Raw genomic sequence first — 25,506 nt, 5'->3', positions numbered from 1 at the left:
GTAAAATTAAAATAAAATATTTACAAATTATTATTTTTTAATTACAATTAAATAATAATTTAAAAATTTATATATTTACATATACATATATTCGAGTTTTTGTAATGTGACTTATAATAAATATAAATTTAATTTTAAAACAAATAAATAAATGCAAAAAACTATACAAAACTAATTGTGATTATAAGTTAATTAAGCCGAAGGAATGCAATATTTTTTTGTTTCTGTGTGTGTGTTTGTTTTAATGAGCTTCATTGTAATAATTTAAAGAGATTTACAGGTACAAATTAAATATGCTAGCGTAAATAATATTTTAACTATTTGTTTTAATAAATATTCATGGATGGTTGAAGTAGAATTGTGATTTACTGAATAAAAAAGTAAATATTCTCTAATATAAAATGGCCTGGTTTTGTATTATAAAATTTTTACTTAGTGCGGAAATATATATATATTTTTTTAATTTCGGATCAATAATATTGATGAAAATTACAATTAAGTATTTATATTACAAATATTGTAATTTGTTTAATTATTTATAAAATTAAATAGCATTTTAATTATTTAATTAATTAGTTTTTTAAGTTCTATTGAGGTAGATTTATGATCGTGCTTCAGTTGCAAACAAATATTGATTTCATATGCTGCTACATAATTAAGTACATTTGCTACATAATGAATGTGTAATCATAACTGTGTTGGTAATTGCTTTTTTTACGTTTATATTTTTGAAATTACTAATAATTATAATTTTTTATTTTTTTTTGTTCGTTTGCATAACTTTTATTTTACTTTATTTTAATTTTTTATGCATAAAATTATTTAGTTTAATTGTTAACAATAATAATTTAATTAAGTAACAGTCTCATTGTTGCATTTTGTGTTTACATTCGTGTATATAAATGTTTTTATTTTTTTATGATTTTGAGTATAATGTGACATTTCGAGTTATTTTTGTTATAAATGCGATTTTAACGGGTGCGTTCGAGTAGCGTTATTTAACTAATGAATGTTTAATTATATGATCACCACTGTAGCGAAGTGTTTTTGGGCAAATTTTGGAGAGATTCGAATTGTTTTAATCAGTTTTTTACATTTTACGTATCATTTTATTTATAAATCAAAAATTATTTAAAAAATTTTTACTAAAAACTTTTCTGGAAAAATCATATTGTATTAGTGTAATCGCTTAAAAACGCTCTCGCTCTCGAACTCACTTTTTGCTTCTTGCGAATATCATTGTTTTTCATTTTGGCTTAAAACTTATGCATATAACTGAAATTAAACTAAAGTGGCTTACAACAAAAACAATAAATTAGTTTTTCCTAACAACTGGGCTTAATATTTGTCTTTAAGTAATTACCAAAAATACTATAAAACACAGCTTACAGTTGGCCGCAGTAAATGATTTTCAAGTACAACCATCCATCCATAGTACATCCTTTTCATTTCAACAATGCGCCCCAACTGTTCTGCTGCATACACCGCTACATACACCCACAACACTTACAATATTAATTTGAACTTTGAACTATTTACGACTTAAGCAACTAATATTTACATTTATGAACACCCAAGCACACATATGCATCCACACAACCACTTGCATTTACACCGACGATCAGCTCGCCTGTTGCGTCAGCAGATTAATCAGCTCGGTGCGATCCATATTGCTGAGGGTCTGCATGTCAATGCCCAACGCCGCGGCAACAGCTTCAATATCCAGACCGAAAGAGGTAAGCAGCTCGAGGAAGCGCATCTCTTCGCCGGTCAATGGATTCGTGACCATCGGGCAGGAGTGATTGCATTGTGGCCAACTGCAACGCTCGAGCAGGCGTAGAGCGCATTTTTCGGGTACACGCGGTACACGATTGCGACGCATGTTTTTTTTTTGCAAGGCGAATTGTGTTGTCTCCTCGACAGCTTGTTCGTCATGTTGTAAATCATGTGGTTGTACGAATTTGCCGGTGTTATGTAACCTGAGTTGTTGTTGACGTTGTTCTTTACGTTCCTTACGTGACTTCTGGCCCGGTCGGTGTTTACGCTCACCACCATTTGTTTTCGGTTTGTTGTGGTTACGTTGTTTTTTGTTGGGATGTTGATCATATAATGCCGTGGCGTTATCGTTCGGTGGCAAGTTGTTGTTACGCTTGCGTTCGGCTTCGTTACGTCGACGCTCGTGACGATTGCGATGTTTGTTTTTGTTGCGTTGTTGTAACTTACGTTGACGCCTCTGTTGACGTTCATGTCGTAGTCGTCGTCGTTCTTCACGCTCAGCTTTACTTAAGCGTTGACGTGTACCATGTTGTGGCTCGAAGTTGTTGTCTTTCTTCTCTTTGTGTTGTTTGTTTATACGGTTTTTGTGCAAGATTCTTTGATTTTCGTTATTTGAGCGATGACGCTTTTGTTCCGTGTGCTCTAAATGATTTTGTTTACCGATGTTGTGTCGTCGGCGGCGTGGACGTGTCGAATGCTCCCAGCAACGTAGTGCAGATGGTAAAGAGATATCATCAATTTTGATATTGATCCAATCGCGTTTTGAGAGCACAGCATGCCCTATACAAGAGGGCGCGAATACGCCAGTTACGTTATCTAAGGACGAACGCAGCGCCCCGCCCATCTCATGTATGTAGTTCCACTGTTGGGGTGTAACTGGTGCGCCTACATTGTCCGCGCGCATTTGTGCTTCATCGAACAGCCATTGAAAGACGAAGAGCGGTGCTGTGTGTTGAGAGAAATATTCATTAATGATATGCGATATTAGCAGAAAAATGAGTTTTCTCTTACCTTTGAGCGTCGGATATAGTCGGTAACCGAAGTAACAACGCCACGGTTCTGCTTGATATTGTTCAACGCAAGCTTCTGGAAGTGATCCTTGCCAGAGCTTCCAACCTTGTCGCACCGCTTCACTGGAGCCTACTGTAGCTGGGGTGTAGGGTTCACGATCGAGAAACCAACCTGAGTCGCTCACACCACGCACTGTCACCATCAGCTTACGTTCTTGCTGCAGATAATTGGTTATGCGATCTAAATTTAGCATAACACCAAGACCGCCTGCCGACGAACCGACAAGCAACAATTCCGCACCAGGTATTCGTCCTAAACCGAGTGGTATTAGTTCGGCAATAACATTACGTAAGATAACAGCACCCATAAAGCGAAATTTAGCGTTCTCGTCGATTGTGTCGCGCGTACCCGACCACGAATCGCTGCTGCAGTAGGGCACGAGCACATGGTTTGCATTGTGCCAATAGGGGTTCTCTTCCGGTAACGGTGAGAGTATGCCACCAACTATAAAACAATCGTAAAAATTATTTAAGTTTTCATTGAGATCACGAAATGATGAGAATATAGGGAGCGCCGAGTGAATTGAAAGATGAGTGACGTCACATTAGCTATGTTTTAAGCGAGCGCCGAGAACTAATAGTTAGCGTTCTTTAAAACTATCGCTGTGATGACGTCATTAACGGAACTGTGAATTTTTAATTTTATATGCTCACCATCACGTTTTTCAGGCCATTGTGTCGATGTCATCAAGTGGCGCAGCCGCAACCAACGCGCACGACATGAGCGCGCATCATAACAATGCCAACCGCCCTCTAGGAACACAATCCATTTCTTCGAATTCGGATTTTTACGCAAATAGAAACCAGCGCGCGAGCCATCATTACATACGACTGAGATATTATTGAACTGGACGAGCTTTAGCGCGCGTCGATTCTCCACCACAGCCAGGGCAGGCTTAGTTGTGGCGCCCAAATCCAGCGAATTTCTCTCGTGTGCCGACATCATAATATTCGAAGAGTTTAAAAAAGTACCGGATGAGGCAGCGTTGCCAACCAACGAATCGGCAATGGGCGCCGTTGCCGTTAATGCGGTTTTTGCCGCTCGATTTGCGTTTGTGGAGCGCGCGTATGTCGGCTGTATTACCGCCAAGCAAAATAATGCGATGAACACGCTGTGTAGAACTAATGTTATGCGCTGGGCGTTGTGCGCCGTTAAGTAGGCAATGCTACGTTGTGGACACAAGCTCTTGTGGATCGTTGTGGAACATAAATGATCACTTTGTTGGCGCTGACTGCAATTGACTTTAGTTGAGTAGCAGCTTGAGGTGTTCTGCTGTAAGAGGAGCAAAAAAGAAAAAGATTAAAATTTTATAAAAACAATGTGAGAAATCGAGAGAGCGCGTGAGAGGGAGAGAGAGGTAGTTTATTTGAAAAAAGAGCGCGTTATAGCACAGACGTGAGCACGTGCTGTTATGATAAACACTAGAATATTTATTTACGCAAGAGCACACTTCCAAAAGTCAAACGCGAAAACAATTTATAATGAATGAAATTGTTTTCCAAGCCGGCTGACTGTTAACAGCGTATATATGTATGTATAAAAATATGTTAGGCGCTAGTTTATAATTGTAATTTATTTTTATATTGTCGTGTCGCATGGCTCTTCCGCAACGCCGGTAGTAGCGATAGATTGTATATATATATCATACATATATATGTATATATATGGTGTATATATATATATTTATATTTAGAAACATATTGTATTACCCTTTAACATTTTACAAAATACTATTGATACTTTTGGTTTGATCAAATTTGACTCGGACTGGTCCATTAATATTTTTTACCTAGTGTATGTTTGGAAGCATTTTTTTACGACACGAAAAGCTTGACGAGCGTTTTTAGTAATGAAAATAGAATGTGAGTAAGTTTGCGGAATTGTTGAAAATGTTGCAGATGTCTTTTTGGGGGGTTTACTTTATCACGAACAAAAGTATTTAAATGGCACAAAGCATTCAGTGGAGGTCGTGAGGTCAAGGAAAACATAACCCATGTAAGTCCTCTGTTAATGTGCTTGAATAATGTCGTGTTGGCATAAGAGATATAGCAGACGATCTCAACATCTATTATGGATCGACTCAACGCATTTTGGTTAATGTTTTGGGTATGAAGCGTGTCATTGCTCGACTCTTACCAAAAGTTTAGCATTTAGCAAAAGAGAGGCTTGACAACGAAGGAGAGGACCCTACATTCAACAAATGCATCATTACTGGTTATGAGCCCAACAATAAACCGAAGTTACCTGCAGACAATGAAGGCCATCCGAGCCGAGATTTATAATAAATGTAGTGAAAATGGGATTAAGCGTTGGCATACTTGACTCAGAAGCCTATTTTGAAGACGATAATAATTTGTAGATCGTTTTTTTAAGTCCGGGTCATATTTGATCAGATGACATATACATACACACCCATACATAAATATGTTGGAACATTGTTTCCATCTTCATCTTCTTCGTTTTATTAGGTAATACTTGTATTGTCTGCAAGTTGTCGCTGTTGTTTTTATGTTGTTGTTATTGTTATTGTTTTTTCAACTCACTGCTATTGCTTTCATATCATTGTTTCTTGTACGATGTTTTTTCCTCCTCGCTTTGGCGGAAAAACTTGCTTTGATCAAAAATGCGAGCAAGAAGCTCTGCGATAAGATCAAAGAGGTTTACCGCCTCCTTAAAGAGATACTCGCACAAAGCCAACAACAACAGCAAGTAGAAGAGCCGCAGCAGCAGCAGCAGCGGTAACAACATATACAAACACGCATATACATATGTACATAAAAACATAGCTACAAAAGCAATTACAACAAACAATAAACGAATTGTAATGAAAATAAAAACAATAGCTACGAAGTTGTTGTTGCTGCTGTTTTTATTATAATAACGCTCTGTTGTTGTAAATGTTGTTGCCGCTTTATTGCAGCACGCCGGTCAACAGCAATATGCCGAAGTGGCCAACAACAATCGCATTTTTCGAAAGCAGCATCGGCAACAACAACAATTATAGCAACAACAGCGACTGCTACAATAACTGTAACTCATTGAGATGCAATTCATTGCGAATAACCGTCAATATTTTTGTAGCCATTCGAGTGGAAAGCAATTTTTCGCTGTCATTTATTGAATGACAGAGAATTGGCGATGGACGCGGGGTCAGTGGGTTGGCTGAGAAGCGGCGTCTGCTACAGCCAACTCTTTTGAAACTTTTTGCGCTGTTTTTCGGTTTTCTGCTTTGCCTCTTTGTGTGTGTGTGTGTGTGTGCAATTTGTTTGTTTGTTTCCTGCCTGCGCCGCGTTCGGTAGAGCAACAGCAATTTTTATAGCTGTAAAATAGGTGACAGCAGGTGATTCCTGACCCAATTGTTGGTGGTAAAAGGAAGTCTCACATTAAAGTCCATAAATAGTGCGGTAAAACTTTGCATTCCTTTGAAGTAATAAGAGGTTGAAAGTGCTTTTGCGAGAATTGTCGAAACACAGAGTGGATCATTCAAAGCCGTTGTGGTTTTTGAAAAATATATAGGATTCATATGAAATTCTCTTTTATTGAAACCTAAAGAAAGCGTTATTAAAGAGTTTTTAAAAATTCAAATATTTTTGTATTCAGAAGCGCTTTTAACTCTTTCTAAATTAAGTACTTTATCAGATACTTATCAGCTCTATTACATACATATCTTCGGTCTATTAATATTTTACTTGTATACTTGTATATAAATATTTTTGCCGAAAAAATATAATATTATGAGTTTTTTACATTAAAGTGTTGGACATTTAATCTGCTTGTTCTATATTACAATCCAGCGCTATCTAGCGAATTTAAACTTTATAGAGTCATCATAAAGCTTTCTCTAAGATTTTGGCGAAGTCGGTTTTGCAGCTTTGGAGTCTATACAATACAATAAATTTGATAGAGTATATAAACTTACTTTAGATTTTTTAGAAAATTTTATGCTTTACAAGAATACGCAATGTAAAAAATGTATTCCTAAATTGTTTAAAAATTATGGTATATAATTATAATGAAAACAGATGACTCTGCGTGTGGGACCTGTGAGTGCTCACCGACACCCTTTCATATTAAGCTAAAAAGTTTTCCTTGCAGGGATATTTTTTTTTCTCTGTATGTTAGTTTTTTGACACCCTAATATATACATATACACATATCTATATTTGCTCGAGTACTTAATAAATAATTTCGTGGGTCATCAAAACAATTTGCGTAAAACAAAGTTCACAAAAAAAACCCCGATCAACGTCATCACACGTACCATATCAAGTACGTTGCTCCAAAAAACATAAACAACCACAGCAAAAAAATAAACAGCAATACTAACAAATACCGTAGTCTTTTGTCTGTAATAAAAATAAACCAAGTTCAAGTGGTGGCATAAACGCTTTGATTTCATTTCCAACGCGTTCCTCGACGTTTGACTCAGACCAAAAAATAAAAAAAATACGCACAGTGTGTTTGTATGTATTGATTGTTTGTTTTGCTGCAGTAATTGTATTTGTGGTGCCGCAAAGCGCTTGCTAAGATTTTTCTTTGAGATTATTGGGTTTGGACTGTAACTATGCCGGTGCAAATAAATAAGGGTGGGTTAGTTTAATTTTTAATGTCAGAGAGGGCAGGAGAGTATGGAAAGTTGAACTAGAAAATCGCTCAACATTATACTTTATATTATAAACATTACAATTGGTAGGACACTTGGCTATTTTTACAATTTTATTGTGCGCCGAAATGTAGGCAATATGTTAAGGAGTCTAAAAATACAGATATTTATGGAATTTTTTCTTCAAATAAAATATAAGAGATATATATAAAAATATATAATATCGAATCAGTCAAATAAGTATTTATTTATAATTTTTCTGCAAATAATTGTTTTCATATAACTAATTGTACCAGTCAATATGTATTTGGTATGTATACATATTGAAACTAATTGATCTTTGCGGCAAACCATTTCAAAACCGCCAGAAAGAAAAACAGAAACAAAATCCAAGAACAAGCTCTTCACATTGTATATTTGCGATGAGTGCTTAACAAGTTAAACTGAATTATTGCTGCGTCGCCGAAATAAAAGTGCGAGCGCGAAACAACAAAGAGCCGAAATTGAAATCGAAATCGACTGAAACTGAAAAATTGCTACAAAAGTACCAATGTTGTTTTCTGCGTCAACCAACTTGAGTGACCCAGACAACAAAAGAGTCATTAACAACAACGATAACAGCAGCGGCGGCGGCGGCGACGGCCACAGCACGCAGGTGTATGCGCGTGCGTGCGCATGAAGAAAAACGATAATACGATAACCAGAATTGGGCGCGCGCACACACGCAAAAATAAAATAAAATAAATAACAGCGGATTGTGACCCGAACGCTTTGTCGGCATGGTAATTTGTAACCAATTGAGGTCATATATACGGCGCGGCTGCGTGTCATGTCAACGAACTGCCCGCCATCGATCGATAACCAGCTGTGCTGCCATGCTGCGCTACAAGTAAATCGCGCGCGTTATGTGCAAACGTGCGTCAATCGCACGAGGAATTGGGTGCGCAACCAATAAAATCTGTGCGCGAGCGCTGCGATGTGTTCTCATCGCAAATATCCACTTACAGCGAAATTGAATAATAAAAAAAAAGAGTTAAAAAAAAACACTGAACACTGTTTGGCATATCAATCAACGCGCGTGTTTGACGTGCGCTACAAATTACAAGCAACAAGTGCTGCCGCAGGTAACGCAAAAAACGAATACTTGTGCATATTTGAGTTACTGCCGTGCAGGCGCAATTGACACTGACACATCAGGGCGCATTAAAAGCTTACCGGTAGTTGGCAGCATCCAGCAGTCATCTGTCAGTCAATCAGTCAGCCGAACTGTCAGCTACTGGCAAAATGTATGATCCGCTCACAGCGCGTAGCAGCAACGCCGCACCAATAACTGTCATTGGTTGCCGCCGCAATTCAATTCCAAGTATTCCTGCCGCGTTGGTTGGCCGTTTTGTTATAAACACCGCCGCGTAGCGTTGCGCTGTGGCATGCGTTTCACACGCGCATCCCATTTTTGCTTCGTTGTCATCGCAATTCGCGGAAGCAGCTGACAATAGTGGACAGCAGCATCAACTGTGGTGTGGCAGCGTACGTGACAGATCGCCGTCAGTGTTGCGTTGTGGCGCACTGACGCTCCATAGAATAAAAAGTAGTCTGCCTGTATTTTCACGCTGTTATCAGAAGCGCTGGCAAGTGGTTGACTGATCATGCTGCGGCATGAAATACCCTCGTTCACGTTATGCGCTACCTTTCGTCTTCCCCAGCTCTTTGCTCTGTTGCGCTGCGCATGCCTTTGATCATAGCGATCATCAATAAATTACCGGATTCCTCAAAGTGTTTTGCCGACATGACAGTGGAGTTGCCTTGCTGCCAGGTAACTAACGTGTGTGTACATATGGAATACCACCGAAATGAGCGGTTAGTCAACCAGTTAACCAGGCTTCGCATACATATATACATACGTATACACATAAACATGTTCGTTTGCATCCAGACGCGCTGTGCGTTGGTCGAGTTTGCGCCGCCGCGTTGCTGTCGTTGATGCAACGGTTCGCGCACAATCATGATGTAATTATTGTCAGTCAGTCAGCTACTGTCAGTACGTCAAAGCAGCCGCAGCGACCAGCCGCCAAGCCAAGGTAGTGATCGTACAACTCATTCACGTTGACAGTGCATCCTGCCGTCGCAGGCGCACCGCTTCCCTGTCTGCGGGCTGTCACCGCGAGCAGCTGGTGTTGGTGTAGTAGCGGCTAAACAACAACAACCAGATAACTTTTATATTATTATTATTATTTATCATTTCGTGTTTGCACTTAACTTCGTCGTCGGCAGTTTAGCATAGTTTCGTTACACATTTTTCCTTTATTTCCATTTGTATGTGGAGCAAAAATGCTGCCGTGCGCCTTTTTCCATTTCAATTGCGCCGGCAAATAAATGCCACGATGTGACGCTCAAAAGTTGAAAGCGTTAAATGCTGACATTTCGCTGACGGATGAATGCGGATGTGATTATTATTTTCCTTTAAGCAGCGCTGGCGACATATCATAGCAGCTGCGCTGTGAGGCGGCGCTTCTTTGCTGTTTGCATTTGTGTGAAATTGTGCACTTATTGATTACTTGCGTTCGGCTCCAGTTCTTCGTTGCGCGCTTGGCAAAAAAAATCGTGTGATGAAAAGTGCAACTGTAAGGCGTCTATATATACTGAAGTTGTGAGGACGTGCTCTTGGTCGGAAAAGTAGTATTAACCTTTTCTACTGTTCAAAAGGTTAAAGAGAGAGAGTTCTGAGCAGCTCATGGAGTAGAAAGAGGAATAATGTATGTTACTTTACTTTAGAAAAGACCAAAATGTAAAAGTAAGAATTACAAGCCCTTATGTGGATGATTAATCGGTTCGTCCTTATAAAACTAACTACATTTTTAAGGTCTGGTTTAAGTATTCACGTCTAGACATTAGCAAAAGTTCATCAATAAACTAAGCCTTTAATCTGGTCTGGTCTAAGTAAGTAACAACCCCGGACCAATGACCTCACCTGTCCTAAAATTAACGACAAACATTTTTTGAAATGAATAGATAACGGGTCACTTGCATCGGTGGATGGGTATCAGAGCTAAACGTAAAGAAAAAGCAAATTGAAAGAAGAGTATGGGAGTGGAAAGTAAAAAATAAAATAAAAAGAAAATGTAAATAAAGTAATGGAAAGAAAAATTTTAAAAATGAAGAGAAGGACAAAATAGTGAAGGAATTTAAACTAGAAGAAATGAGAAAAAAATGATAGAGGAGAAGAAGCAAAGAGCAAATGAAAAAGAAGAGAGGTGAAATGATTAGATATACGAAAGAAGTGGTAAGAGAAACGAAGTAGAGGAAAAAACTTTAAGGAAAAGAAAGAAAATACAACAAGTACGAGTAGGAAATGGAAATGGCGAAAAGGATTGGGAAGAAAAAGATAGGTTATGAAATAAAGGAATAGGAACAGGAATAGGAATAAGAATAGGAATAAAAATAGGAATTAGAATAGGAATAGGAATGAGAATAGATATGGGAATAGATATGGAAGATTTGAGTAAAGTTTCAAGAAAGAGAGTAAATTTTCTCATGGGAGAATTCCATTTTCTTTTGAAATTTTCACTTGTTGAACAATTTCTGCCACTTATAAAATTTAAGACTACTGTAGCAACTTCTGCTGTTGATATTTCTTCGAAATCATTCACTTTTCCAAATTGTTACTTTAAACTTTCTATACAAAAATTTTAAAAATAAAAGGTATACAATTTCATTAAACAAAAAGCTTCAAATGTACGTAAACGCCTTAAAGTGCTTTCACGTTGAAGTATTAAATCCAATGTATGGCTACTTAAATGTGTACTTTGTTTGAAAGTTGTAATTAATCCTCAATTATCTGCTTTGATTACATTTTAAAATGACCAAACGGAATCAAGTCGATTATGTTTGGATACAAGTGTTGCAGATAAATTGTTGAGAGATCCATCAAAGCGCCTTTGAACTGCCTACACAAAACAAAAATAACAAAAATATACAAGTGCGTATATGAGTTTGAGCGTGTAATGCACTTGTAATTGACAGCAAATTAATTGTCTAGCTAACCCAGTAGGGAAAACATATTGAAGCGGCGAAACGCAAGACAGCAGTTGTTGTAGGTAATGCAAATAAATGCCAAAGAAATGAAAAACCCTACAGAGTAATGCTCTGTAATTTATTTTTGCTTTTTTTCGTACTTTATTTTCAAATTTCTTTTTACCGCCAACACGCTTTCCAGCAGCACTCTTCAGCGCTAGCTGCTGTCAACGTCACGGCACAACGCCACGTCGTCGTCAATCGTCATCATCAGCGTTGTTGTTGCTGCCACTTTGACTAGTTCATTTAGTGGCGCGTAAATAACCGACGAAATCGCTTCAAATCTTCAATCGAATCATGCTGGCTTTGATCTTTGCCGCCACTTTGGCCGGTTGGATAGCCGATCAGACGACTAGCCGACAGTTTATAGGCCGCATGCGCCAAATTAATCTTGTAAGCAAAACAAAACCAATAAAACAAAGTAATCAAAAACAAAATAAAATAAAAGCTACGAAAAAATAAACGCGTAAATTCGATAAGAAAATAAATATAAAACAAAGTACAAAAGACACAGTGGTAGGCGTAGTGAAAAAAAGAAACAAAGCGAAAAATTACAAAAAAAATTTTTTGCTACATAATTTTAAAACAAACCGCAAAAAGCCAAAAGCAATAATAATAAAAAGTAAAAAATAAAAAGCGACTTCAATGCAAAATGAGCGGCATTTGGGCGACGACAAAAGCAAACAGCCTACGACCATTTAAATATCTAATTAAATTCAAATCAAATCAGCTATATTTCAATTAACAGCGCTTTCTGATTAAGTGATTAGACGACATTCGAACAATTTACATAAATAAGATTTAGTCTTTGTGGCGCCAAAGCTGCGCATTTATTATGAATATTAATAACATATAATAGCTGCCTAGTTGAGTTGATTTCAAAACGGTTTTGTTGACTGTGAGAGCTAAGACTTTTGGTGGTGTAGAGAGTTAGTAATCAATTTTCATATTGCATGCACTGTTGGGGAACTTTTAACGATTGGACTTTGAGGTTGATGAACAAATAAATTATTTTTTCCACCTACTACTTGTTCTAGAGTTAGTTTTATTGTTAGATCTATCTTGGATATATAATATTTGAATAAGGATATACGAGCGTTCGAATTGGCTCCCGAAACTTTAAACGAGTTTTTTCGAAACATTATTTTTAGAGACGGTGAGGAGAATTTCACCGAAACGGATGTCATATAATGGTCGAAGGAATAAGATTTTGAATAATATTTTCGATTTGAAAACACTCTAAAGTGAAAATGGACTTTTTTGAGAATCCGCTATTTTGTCACACATAAAAATTTTAGCTAGTCCTTCAATCATTACCTCTATTTATCTATAGTAATAATATTTTATTGGTTGTTGCATTTGAGATAATTTTAAGGAGAAAAATCTTTCGTACCGCCAGACACCTTTATTCGACAAATTCCAAAATGAAGTATTGATTATTAAATAAAATGCCTCTTCAAAACGAAATTTTCGAAAAATCGCTATTTTCTGTCTCGCAAATAGATATAACCCCTTAAGTGTTTTTTTTATTTTTTTTATGATTTCCATAAGAGTTTTAGAGAAATTTTATCTATAATTTTCAATTCTACCTTAGGTGTTGTTGTAGAAACTGTAAAAGCAATAGACAGTTTTTATAGATTACGAACCGGTCTATAAAAATACGCAACTTGATAAAAGACTCGTGAATTATATGTCTTAACTAAATCAGTTCAGTTAACGAGCTTGTCGTAAAATGAGTTCCTGTATGAAAATTTAAATCATGAGAACTTTTTGGAACTTTTCGGTTCAACTCTGTATAATAAATTAAGATATAGTTAAAATCATAAGTGCAAATTTTCTGATGAACGAAGAAAATTGTTAATATTAATCTCAACTCGAATCTCAATTTAAACCTCCTCATCTCTGATAACTTTGCTGAACAACAACAACAACAAACTAACGCCTTTTCCCATATATTTTCCTGCGGTGTCAGTGATTTCCACACAAAGTCAAGGCTTCCCACTACGCATCGAAATATGTTAAACAACAATAACACTGAACAAAGTGCAAACTAGAATCTGCGATAGTCAGGCGCCACTGAAAACCAATCATCTGGTAGCATCGAGAGTTATTTTGCAAATTTTATTATTTTTATTTTTCATTTTCTTTCTATGACATTTTATCAGCATTATCATTAAGCAAACGAGTCATGTTGTTGCTGGTGTTGGTTTTATCCGGGGAGGCACCATGACACCACTCAACACCGCTCGTTATGAATTCCGCGTTTGATGTTCGCCGCCGTGCGCCACAATTGCTATGCGGCATACCACTTACATGTTAGCGATAATCAAAACTAAATTTCTACTACCGAATGCAATGCGCTGTTGTTGCTATTGTTATTGTTGTTGCTGTCTGCTGCTTCAGTGTTTGCAATTTGCTGCTTTTGCTGGTGTTATTGCTTTGCTGTCTTGCACTTTGCGCTCTTTCCGATAACTGTGCTGCTCACCGCACACTCTCCAATCGCGCGGTTCAACACGGCGTATGAGCGCTTCGCTGCTTTAGAAACAGACTTGCTAATTTGTCTCATTCGACTCATTGGTAAATACTTTGGATTGTGCTCTCACACATACACACACATATGTGAATTCGTGCATTTTGCTCATTATTTTCTCGTTCGTTTGGTGTAGCTAATGCGTGTTAATTGCTTTCATGTACCACACCTAAAGTCAAAGTCAATAGTCGTCGATTCCGTCGTCGCCGTCGTGATTGCAAGCTTGAGCGTTTGTCGCGGCTAATAATAAACCAATTAGCGTTCAATTCGGCGAAGCGTCTGTTGGCCAAGCGTATTTCAACCGGCGCGCAGCAAAAGCTTCAACTTCGATCAATGAATGATGTATGTGGCCGGGTGTGTGGGTTGCTGTGCTTTGCCCGCGATTGTAAGTGTATTGATTTAAGAAATTTGCATGTTGGGTGCGCAGCTAAACGTGCTTGAGTTAACTTTACAAGCATTTTGAGAGACGCCGACAAAGGTGGTTTGGATATAAATATGTACAAACATATAATACATAAACTATATAGAGAATAAACTAAGAAAAAATATTGAAGTTGAAGTTCGTTTTGCTGCTTCGATGTAAGTTCTGAAGGTATAAAATATACTAAAATGTATATATATTTTTTATGATACTACAAAATTAATACTGAAAAAGAGAATTTAACTTTGCTTCAAATAATTAGCTATGCGCCTGAAAATATGCAACAATTTTTTAATAACCTATTAATCAGTTATTTAATAAATGTCTATAGTTTCATTAAGTATTCATTACACAATAATTGAAATTTGAGTTTTTTATTTTGGAATATTGTTATCATATTATAAAAAATTTCAAAAATCTAAATTAAGAAACGTTAAATTATTAAATCAGTAAATACAATTTAATAACGGATGTTTTTAAAATAAAGTATTATGCAAATTATTACTACAAAATCAAAAAAATTAAAAATACATTTTTTTGCCGTAAAATATTAATAATTTATCAAAAAAAAAATTTGTTTTAAATGAAAACTATTTAAAAGAAAATAAAAAACTGATAATTTTTTGGGCGAATTTTTTTAAAAATTTTATGAGGTTTTTTAAAAGAAAATACAATTTTTTTTTCTATTTTTAACAAATTAAAAATATTTTATACAAATTAAAATAATTTTAAAGGGCAATTTAATTAATGAAAATAATGAAAATTAGAAAGGAAAAAATTTTATACATTTTTTAATGCACAAAAATCAAAACCTTAACAAATAATATTTTAAGAAAAAGTTTTTTTTTAATTATGTGAAAAAATATTTTTTGAAATTAAAATATTTAAATTTTTGAAAGAAAAAAAAAATATTTTTTTACTAAAACCTTGTTTTGCAGGAAAAAAAATCGTTTTAACAAAAACCATTTTTGCTAAAACGATTTTTGTTAAAACGATTTTTTTAACGATTAAATTTTTTGAGGAAAATTTTTTGAATTTTTTAAAAATATTTTTTTATTTGTTTTACGCAAAATATGATTTTTTTTTTACATCTTTAACAAAATAAAAATATTTTATACAATTACAAATATCTTTAAAGTAGTCTTCAGGAGTAAATTATTTCAATATGGTAAGAAAGATTGGCAAAATCGTACACAATTTATTTGTTCGTTTTTTGCACATTTGTTTGCTACTGTTTCACAAAAAAAAGGTTACATTAAAAGATTTATAGAAAATTAATTGAATTCAGTAATAATAATTATTATTTTCAATGAAAAAAAACATAAATTAACTTTGCAGTGACACGGCTACTTACATACACAGCTACATACATACGTTTATAAAATATATAAAATCAATGCATAAGTTATTTACGAGAAGCAATGCACTTGCAATAAACTATACTTCATATGCCATAATTAATGTATTCATCAAATACTAATTGTTCCAACCTTTTGCTAATCGACTTTAATCGATGGCGCCGCAATAAAAATATTGCGCTACGAGCGGCACTTTACAGTTCAAAGCCAGCTTAAACGCTTATAAAATATTGCAAAATGTAAAGCGAATTGAAAGCCGCTTAACCCGCCACTGCACTTTTAATTAATTTATACACCTGCCAGTGTTTACTTGTCTTGATTTTATTGAATTTTATTATTGTTATTATTGCAAGAATGTATATGCATGTGGCGCTTGCAGCATTCCGCGCGGTCGCACAAACACAGTCACACGCACGTGCGCTCAATTTCAGTCAATAAATAGCCGCTTGAGGTTGCCGCTTTTAACCCGCGCAATTAACGCCATTTAAGCGACTGGTATGCAAATAGCAGCAGGTCTTCTAGCATTTTATAGCTCGACTCATTAAAGCCAAACGTTAACGTTCGGGCGCTTTGCTGCATCGTGATTGGTTTCGCTATTTGATTTTTGCTAATTTACGCAAGTGCTAATTTATGGCTATTTGCACTAGTTGTGTTGTTGTTGTAATTCTGCCCACTTATGCTTTTAGGTACATCCAAATATCTATGTATGTGCTACGCTTTGTTTTTGTTGTTATTGCTACTGGCATTTTTAATGTCCATGCTGCTTTCTTCCACACATTCTACATATTTACTTAGCATGTCTGTATGCCCGTATAATGTTTTTTTTTTTAATTTTTCCCATACTTCTTTAGCTTGTCTTCTTGTTCAATGAGCATTAAATTGTCACCTCTCGGTTATTAATTGTCATTTTACACCTGTCCAGCGGCATTGATGCTTTGTAGCTCCATTTTTGGTATTGAATGCTTGCTTTTTTTCTTCTTTTGTTGCTGTTGTTGTTTGCTATGTGTCAATGCGATACGCTCGAGCGATCAGAGACATCGATTAATTCACTATAGGCAACGATTACGTTACTTTTTAGATAGTTGTCATAAACAGCTGTTTTTTGTATTGTTGCCACTCAAGTGATGGACACATAAATGGTTTATGAGGCGGTGCCGTTTTTGGGCAAGTAGTGGAATAATTAAGTTGTTTTCACATGAGTTTGCAATATTTGTAGTTATTAGACGATTATACTTATATCAAATGCTCGCGAATGCGCATACATTTCTGAAGCCACATTTCGAGATAAAATTTAATTAAGTCGATACAAAAATATTAAACATTTTAGTAAAATTAAATTGTGTAAAGAACATACCAAAGTTGTGGTGGAAAAAATTTTATTTTTATAAAACAATTCACATAACCATATGAATTATGTAATTCTTTTTCAATAAAATATTAAAAAAAGATCGTATAAAATCTTTCAATTCGTAGTTGGTTAGATATTCAGGCTGACAACGGCGTTCACGTGGATTTCAATTGGACAATTGTAGTCCGGTCTTTTGTGAACGTAGAAAATTCCTAAAGATGAATCTAACTCTCATATACTTACAAAGTGCATTAAAAGCTTCATAAAAAATCGATATAAACAAACCACAAATTTCAAGTTTAATTTTGTGAACGCTGTACAGTGCAGAAGAAAGGAATCATTCTAACTCGCCTTCTTCCAGGTAACTTCGAAATTTAGCGTCTGCCGAAATTCTGCACCTCATTGCATGGATACGGTTTAAAGCTCCTACAATCAAGGCAACATGAGTATTGTAAGATCTCTCGACCTCTCGCGATCAACTCTGTGTCAGAGAAAAATTGCAACCGCGCAAGTAATAGGGGTTGGACAACGGACATCAAGCTTCAATTTGAAATCGCAGAAGAGAGACGCAGCACTAACCCGTTCCCAGTTTAACGAAGTTGGAGGACACATTTATTTCTGAACTTAAATTAGTTGAAGCACTTACAATAATGACAATATAAGTTAATGTATAAGTACGTATCTACTAAGGAGACTTTGGTATTCTTTTAGATAGTCAATTCGTGATTTAAAAGCTCTGGACATGGGAACACTTCTGAGAAGTATTTGTATAGTAGCAGTAGTAGTGAAAAACTCCAAATTGAGAATAAGAAAAGAAGAAAAAGTAAGAAATAAATTGAAAGTAGGTAAATCGTGCGAAGCGTCGGGGTGCTCTTTATATTTAAAAGCTAGTGGTATGGTAGAGAAAAAGTAAAGCAAACAAAAACTGCACAATTTGCAGCAAAACAACTTATCTCTTACCAGCAACGCCTACAAAGTAACATTCCAAGCGAATATGCAAATATGGCGGCAGCGTACGCAGCGTCTGCTACTTTAATCGGCAGCACTGTAAGTAATTTAAATGTTTTGCTAATAGTTTAATTAAGGCTTTGAGCGACAAATGTTATGGATGTGCAAATGGAGCACTGCCGGCATTTAAGCGCGACAAGCGCCGGTTACAAATAAAAACTGTTGCGCGCTGGCACACAAACATGCGCTGTGAAACATAAGAAAGCGCGCTACCGCTGGAGGTGGAAGTAGCGTATAAATAAATGCCAGTCTTGGTGAAAAACGAGCCACAATTTTTCAAAAGCTGCGCGCGTACGCATGTAAATTGCACCTGTTTGAAGTCTGGAAAAAAAAACAAGTTGCTGTTGTTACGCCTTTGCCGGCAATTAAGTGTGCTGGCGCGTGTTGTGGCCGCTTGGTAGAAGGTAGAAGGAAAACTACAACGGCAATTGGCAGTTGAGTAGAAAAATCGCCATGTTCTTTGTGGCAGTTGTAGTTGCTGTTATTGGTATAATTGATGTAGCTATTGCTGCGCGATTTCCACGCTGCCGTGCGCATGTGCGCCAAGCATAGAAGCAGCAGAAATAGGCTAAACAAACAGCAGGCGAAATTACTAGGCGGCGGTGCGCGGACGATATGCAAAGATACTGTTGATATCGCCGTTATTATGCAGACACATACATAGCTAAATGCAGCGACAGTTGTTGTTATGCCGCTGACATTGCGCACAACAGTAGCTAAGTGAATATGTAGCCACATTAGTATATCTTCAAAAAACATACATATGTATGTATGAATGCATGTGTGTGTGTGTGTATGCGAAATACATACGCGTGTATAATTCGTCGCGTGTCGGCATTGTGGCTATGAAGAATGAGCAGAGCAAAACAAAATGCGTAAAAACGTGAAGTCGAGCCACAGCGTAGACACACACACACATGCGCGCATGCGGACGGACATACGGAGGATGGTTGTTCGGTTGGCCGGCTGGCCGGCTGGCGACAGGTAATTCGGAAGCAGTTTTGCGTAAGTAGAAGATGAAGCACACAAAGGGGAAAATAAACGATCGAAGCAGACAAGTTGCGCGGCAACGCTGCTGATAGCCGAGCCGATATGAACTTATAGACTCGCCAGTAGTTCAACGGCGTGTTTTGTCCAAGTTGTTGCTCTTATTGTTGTTTGCTTGCATTGCTGCTGTTGGTTGATTGTTCATTCAGTTGTCCGTCTGTGCGCAACTTTCAACCCAACCGCCAAGACCAGCTCGCCGCTGCGCCAACGTCTGTCCACTCCAAATCGTATATGTTACACACGAACACATACGCCTTGACGTCGGCGCGAGTTTGTGTGTACGCCTTAATTCAGTATGTTTATATGTATGTGTGTGCGATCATTTGTTGTCTGCTGCGATTGCGGCTACAACTGTGGCACGATGCTCACCTCTGCTGAGCGCGCTAAGCCCGTGCCGATTTCACTTTGATCTTCGCCGACACTTGGCGGCAAGTTGCAAAGGCAAACTTACGAGTAATGACTGTCGGACCACACGACTAAGCGACTTAGCGACAAACCTTGGCGATCCCAAAGAAACGAAAGATCAACCGACCGATCGTCCGATCGCCCGGGCCGATAGAGAGTGTCGCTGCTGTTTTCGTTGTTTTTATGCTTCTTCCACTTTCTGTTCTCTTTAATTTGTATTTGTTGAATTAGTATTTTGTTGGTGTATGTACACGATGTGGTTGTAAGGGGTCGCCCAAACCAATCCACGCCGAACTGATGCGTTCCGTTTCAACTAGTCTCGGTTCACCAAGTTGTTGTTGGCTTACTGGTTCTGGACTAAAGTGTTTGGTTTGACTCAGCTATGCTTGGTGTGGTTTTCGTTATGGCTATTGTTGTTTCTGTTTGCCTTACTCTTATTGCTTTTGTGACTCTTTTTGCTGTTGTTTAATTTTGCTTCTGTACGCTGGCCAAAATCTGCTCGTTGTTGTTGTTCTGCTCGGTGTTTGGTCATAGTGGACGGGTTATTTAGTCCAAGTGGTCTCAGTAGAGACGGCGGCGTTGCGCATTGATCTTAACTTCGAAAACAGTAGCAACTGCTGTGACGAGGACGATGACGATGATGTTGCCGTTGATGAAAGTGCATTGTGGTCTCGCAATGACTTGGCTGATGTTAAAATTTCCACGAAGGAAGTGATTTTTTTTACAGAAATTTCGAAATGATCACGTGAGTTCAGGTTAGGGAAGTTATGTGATGTTTTAAAATTATTTAAATATAAATAACTTTTTCAACCTTTCTAAATGGATTTAATTTTCGAATGTCTCGATCCATCTGAGCTTTCAGATAGCTTTTCAATATAAAATCTTTTCTTGTTGTTATCGCGAGTGCTTTCTGGCTTTCCGAGCGCTTTTCATTTCAAACAGAAATGCTGATAGCAGCTTTCTTCTGCTTTAAATCTTAAATAACTACATCTGGATCAGCTATAGTCGAGGTCCATATCCAAACTTAGAACCTCGGCTACCACCAAAAAAGCTTATCTTTGTACCTTCAATAAACGAGTTAACCGTAAAAATTCTTTTAAAATTTACACTAATTCCATTAATTGGTTTACTGTGCATTTGCCACGCGTTTTCAACCAAAGAATTTATGCCGACCGCAAACGGCCGAACGATTATAAACCAGGCTTTTATATATGACACTCAATGGGGGCACAGCAACAACCAACCAAACAGCCAACAGACATGTGGAAACGCATGCGGCAAATGCTACATTTTATGATCGCGCCGCTGCGAATGGCACATGTTGCCGCATCCCACTCGTTGGCGGTAGAGTTGTTGTATACAAAATTGATGAGGGACTGTCGCTTTTCGAACAGCACTGCAATATTTACGTCTAAACCGTCTTTGTTATTGTTTTCTTGATTTCGCCGTCTCACGTTTCCCGTTCCTCGCTAGTATTTTGTTTTTAATTCTTTCCTTTCGGCAAAGGTGGCAGCGTCGGCATACGGCATAACGCCAAAGCGTTCGTTGGGCATGCGCGTGCGCGCATTCGGGCTTGTGCTACTTCTACATTCGGCCCAAAGCCGCATCATTTGAATTTAATCGTATTTTATTGTGAAGTTGCATGTAAATGGAAATCGCCAGTATGCCAAGAATTGTTTTCTACAGAAAAACAACTGTGTTTTTCTTTCATTTCAACCGCTGCACACATCCACATGCCGACGCGCGTGTACATTGGGCTTTATTGATATGGTAATTTTTGTTGGCCACTTGGTCGGACAAGCGCTAAAACTCGGCTTTCAATGATGCAAAGGCGGTAAATTTATTAATTTGACAAGTCAACAGCGGGTGTCAGAGATCAAACGCTGCCGTGCTGCTTATCCCGTCGTGTGCGCATATGTACATTCGTGTGTATATGCGTGCCCGATTATATGTTACGGCCACGGCGCAAGCGTGTGTGCTAGAGGGCGAAAGAGAGTGCTTATATATATTTGCTTGCGCATTTGTGTGTGTGTCTGCGCTTTTTGGGTGCACCCAAGTGATTTATGCGCGCAGAAATTTTGGTAGGTATCATTGCATTGGCTAAAAGTGCCACAAGCGGCGGCAAGCATTGAAGGCCTTTTAATTCCCGCGTCGATTAGAATGTTTGCTTTAATAGATTTGTTACGAGTTTTTGATATTTTTTGACAGAAACCCTAATTTATGGCTACAATTAACTGCTGTTTTGCAGGAAGGAAAACAAGTTTAATACAACAAAACACATAGCTTATAAAAATAAAATGTGTTTTTTAAATAAAAAAAGCAAACGGATGAAAATTAATTTATGTTTTAAAGAGAGTATTTTGTATGAAACATGTTTTTTTGTGAGTATATACTCATTTCTGGAGTGTTTATATGTATATTTCATCTTTAGAAATATTTTATTTTTTGAAACAAAAAATTGGGTTTTAAGGCAAAGGTATGTTTAAAAGTTTTTTCATGAAGGTCAGTCCATTAAACTTCTTTATTATATATGTATGTATTTATGTATTATATATGTATTTCCTTACAAGAAAATTACTTTTCCTTAAACTCGAGCTTAAAGTTTTGAGTTTATGAAAGCTATATAATGATATTCTACATAAGTAAGTCAACACGTCATGCTTTATTTTAACTTTTACTTAAACTCGAGCTTAAGGTATTAAGTTTATGTAAATACAACTTAAATTTTTTATATAATGTAAGTAAATAAATAAAGATTATATTTTTTTTAAACTTTTATATAAACTCGAGTTTACGGTTTGGAGTTTATGAAAGCTGTAATCGGTGTATATAAGTAAGTCAACAAAATATGCGATTTTTTCTTACAGTAAAATATAGTATCTCCTTAATACTCAAAAGGTGGTGTTAAGAAGCGGTTAATTTAAAATTGTTGGTATCGAAAGCTAAATGTATAGATGATAAAATCGCATAATTATGTGCAACAGTTTTGATAATATAAATAGACTTATTACAATGAAGTTATCAATCAGTTTAGAGGTAAAACCTGAAGTGTTCCTATTAAGATAGCAACCAAAAACAAATTAAAAATATTTATGAGTTTCAGCAGACCCAAGTTACAGGACGCTCAGACTTCATGTTAATTACTCAGGTTTAATATATTTTTTTAATGTATTCAATATTATTTGGAACCAATTTAAAACTGGTCGTGGAGTCTGAAAATACCAAATTTTTTTCTATCAAGTTCATTTTAGTAAATTGACTAAAGAGATAATAGATAAACAATTCAAATTAATGGAAATTTGATTTCTATTGTATTCTAATGGCTCATTTTAAATTTTGTAGTGGTAGAAAATATTTCCCTATAATTTGAGGTATGTTTCTAAGTTGACAGTCTTAAAAAGTCGGGGCCGTACTGGGTTCATAGACACGACTGCCGTGTAACAGAATAAAAATGTTCTATCTATACTATCTGATCAAATATTATTTTATATTATTTAGCACATATTTCTAAAGGGGTTTCGCATACAAAATTATGCTTTACTCCAACACAAATTTTTTCTAACAATTTTAAAATTCTAAAATTTAAAAAAGTAAAAGGTGTTATAGAAGTTTATATTTCTATAATAATTTTTTATTTTACTCTCAGCACCAAATTAAGTCTAAAATTGGCTTTGATTGTTCTGTGTTTTATTTTTATTTTAAAATTCAAAAATCATTAACTAAAATTTATAGAGTTAATATGAAAAATATCAAGTTTTTTGAAATACATATTTCTGTTTTTTTCATATGAGGTACAATTAAATTATATTTCATGCACCGCTTCAGTAAGGAATTATTGTATTGTATTAAAATTAACAACTTTTTTTCTCTGGAATATTAACTGTGAGAGCATTCTAAAAACTGTACTGCAAAATATATACTTTGAATAAGCAAACATAATGTATGTATGTACTTTGTATGTAAAGAACCTCGAAAAGTGTAACTGTTTATTCGAGTGTAGTATTATTAAAAATATATATTTTTCTGTTTTAATTGTAGTTAATTTTTTTAACTATATAAAAATTAATTTTTTCAACAAAATGGTTACCAAAAGTCAAAAAATTAATTCGAATAAAATCTGTTTTTGTAAATGTTATTTGAAATATAATTTCCTCTATTGTTATCTATTTCTTTTAAAATACAATTTGTTTTTATATTTATTTATAATTTTTACGTAATAATAATTATTATTTTTGTATAATAAACTCACCTTTGTACACCGATTACTCGTAATCCGTTGATTTGTGGCACTTCTATGTGACATATTTATGTTTTTTGTTGTATTAAAAATTAACTTTTGTTCGTTGTTGTAAAAATTTGGCATTGCCATTTTATTGATTTAAATTTTGTAGCGATAATTATACTGGGCTGACACTTGACATTATCAATTAATATATATTTTAAATACTCAAATACAATATGTTTTAAGCAATCGTATATTTGTTGTTTGCTCACACTTTGTTGTTGTGGTTTGTTTTATTATTTTTCTTCAAACAAAACACTTTTGGCACAAACACGCAATTATTAAAAAAAAAAGTTTTTTAAATTTTAAACACAAAAATCTTCCTTTACGCTTTGTTGTTGTTGTTTTCATAGTATGATAATTGTGATTTTCAAATATGTAATCAATATTTTTTCGCTTAAACACTTTACGTTTTTTTCGCTGTCAGTTGAAATCTTCAGAAATCCATTTGTGACAATTTCGTGACGGAGAAATACACGTCCGTTTGCACTGAGCGTTCGTCGCGGAATGCTGAAGGTGAACGCAGGTAAACGGCAACGAAATGTAGCTGTGTCTTGTAAAGTTGCTGAGCTGTGGAAGAAGCTGCCGCCGTCGCAGTCACCACTGCCTGCTTGCTTCTTCCGGCGATCGTGTGATCTGGCCGACAAGCAATATCAGCAGCAGCAGCAGGAACAAGAACAACAACATTCAAAAAGAGCAAGCGTACATATCAATAGGCCCAATTTTATGACGATGACGACGGTTACTTCGGCAGCAGCCACGATTGCCAGTGCGGCAAAGAACGCATGTACACGTGTGTGTGTGTTGTTGTTATTTACAACTCGATCAGTTGAATTGCAGTGCAGTTGAGTTCTCTTCACTGCATTGGGGGGAGGGTGAGGGGCCTTGCGCTCTCGCTCTCACATCGAGCTCAGGTGCGCGCTCTTAGACAAACAACTTGTTTGCCAGCGCCAGCCAGTTGTCTTATCAGTGGAATGTTGTGCGCTCTTACCGCGCGGCAAGCAATGAAAGTCACATCCACCTTATCGCTTCTCAGTTTGCATGCGTTTGCAGCGACATGCGCATATGCATATATGTATGTGTGTGAGTGCGCAGGTTTTTGTTCTTATTTACGTTTGCTCTTTTGTTTACATTCGTTTGCGTAAAGTGCAAAGTGTTTCGCTGTATGTAGGCATATGTGAGTGTGTGTATGCATGTCATATGTGTGCAAGTGGCGGCAATTTTGTTTAGAATATGGTAAACAATAACAAAACTAATAATGATCGGTGAATGGAGCAACGCGGTAAAATAATGCAAACTGAATATGTGTGTGTGTATGTGCATACATACAAACATCTATGCTCGTACTCGCACTCGCGTTCTTTTGTAGTCCATCTCAATTGTGCTCTTCTTTGTGTTTAGTTGACACTCTTTGTTTTTGATCTGTGGCGGCATTTTTGAGTTTTTGGCATATTATAGTGTAATCTCAAAGTCCGTTATTCGTTTTTGCTGTTTTTGAATTACTTATAAATAAGTAATTTTAACCCTTGTGTGATTTTCGTATTTTTTTAGTAGAATCCGCGTTATAGACTTTTAAGCAGAGAATT

General features: G+C 36.3%; 1 protein-coding gene across 3 annotated transcripts; it reads right to left on the bottom strand.

The window, feature by feature from the left end:
- Positions 1–88: 88 nt before the first annotated feature.
- Notum (palmitoleoyl-protein carboxylesterase notum) lies at positions 89–24,543 on the bottom strand. Of its 3 annotated transcripts, none has more exons than XR_004976764.2 (5): positions 23,888–24,543; positions 3,501–4,119; positions 2,788–3,291; positions 1,364–2,721; positions 89–1,295 (listed from the first exon to the last, which is right to left on the bottom strand). XR_004976764.2 is itself a non-coding variant. In XM_036364389.2 (4 exons), exons 1-4 carry the CDS (start codon positions 24,005–24,007, stop codon positions 1,622–1,624), a joined length of 2,343 nt encoding a protein of 780 aa, XP_036220282.2. In that variant the 5' UTR covers positions 24,008–24,543; the 3' UTR covers positions 90–1,621. The 3 variants fall into 3 exon arrangements, 1 of the variants encoding a protein (XP_036220282.2); XR_004976763.2 differs by having other exon boundaries at positions 89–1,487; positions 1,562–2,721; XM_036364389.2 differs by having other exon boundaries at positions 90–2,721.
- Positions 24,544–25,506: the final 963 nt, after the last annotated feature.

This window comes from Bactrocera oleae, chromosome 6, assembly GCF_042242935.1.
Source record: "Bactrocera oleae isolate idBacOlea1 chromosome 6, idBacOlea1, whole genome shotgun sequence".
Classification (NCBI taxonomy): domain Eukaryota; kingdom Metazoa; phylum Arthropoda; class Insecta; order Diptera; family Tephritidae; genus Bactrocera; species Bactrocera oleae.
Note: the sequence above shows the minus strand (reverse complement) of the source record. Positions and strands in the feature narration are given on the sequence as shown.

What these genes read in the sequence shown, in the direction of transcription:
- Notum (XM_036364389.2), bottom strand. Translation starts at nt 24,007, where the DNA reads ATGGCAATGCCAAATTTTTACAACAACGAACAAAAGTTAATTTTTAAT. An exon ending in CGAGTAATCGGTGTACAAAG is followed by an intron (nt 4,120 to 23,887) that starts GTGAGTTTATTA and finishes CTCCTCTTACAG; the next exon opens with CAGAACACCTCAAGCTGCTA. An exon ending in ATGGCCTGAAAAACGTGATG is followed by an intron (nt 3,292 to 3,500) that starts GTGAGCATATAA and finishes ATTGTTTTATAG; the next exon opens with TTGGTGGCATACTCTCACCG.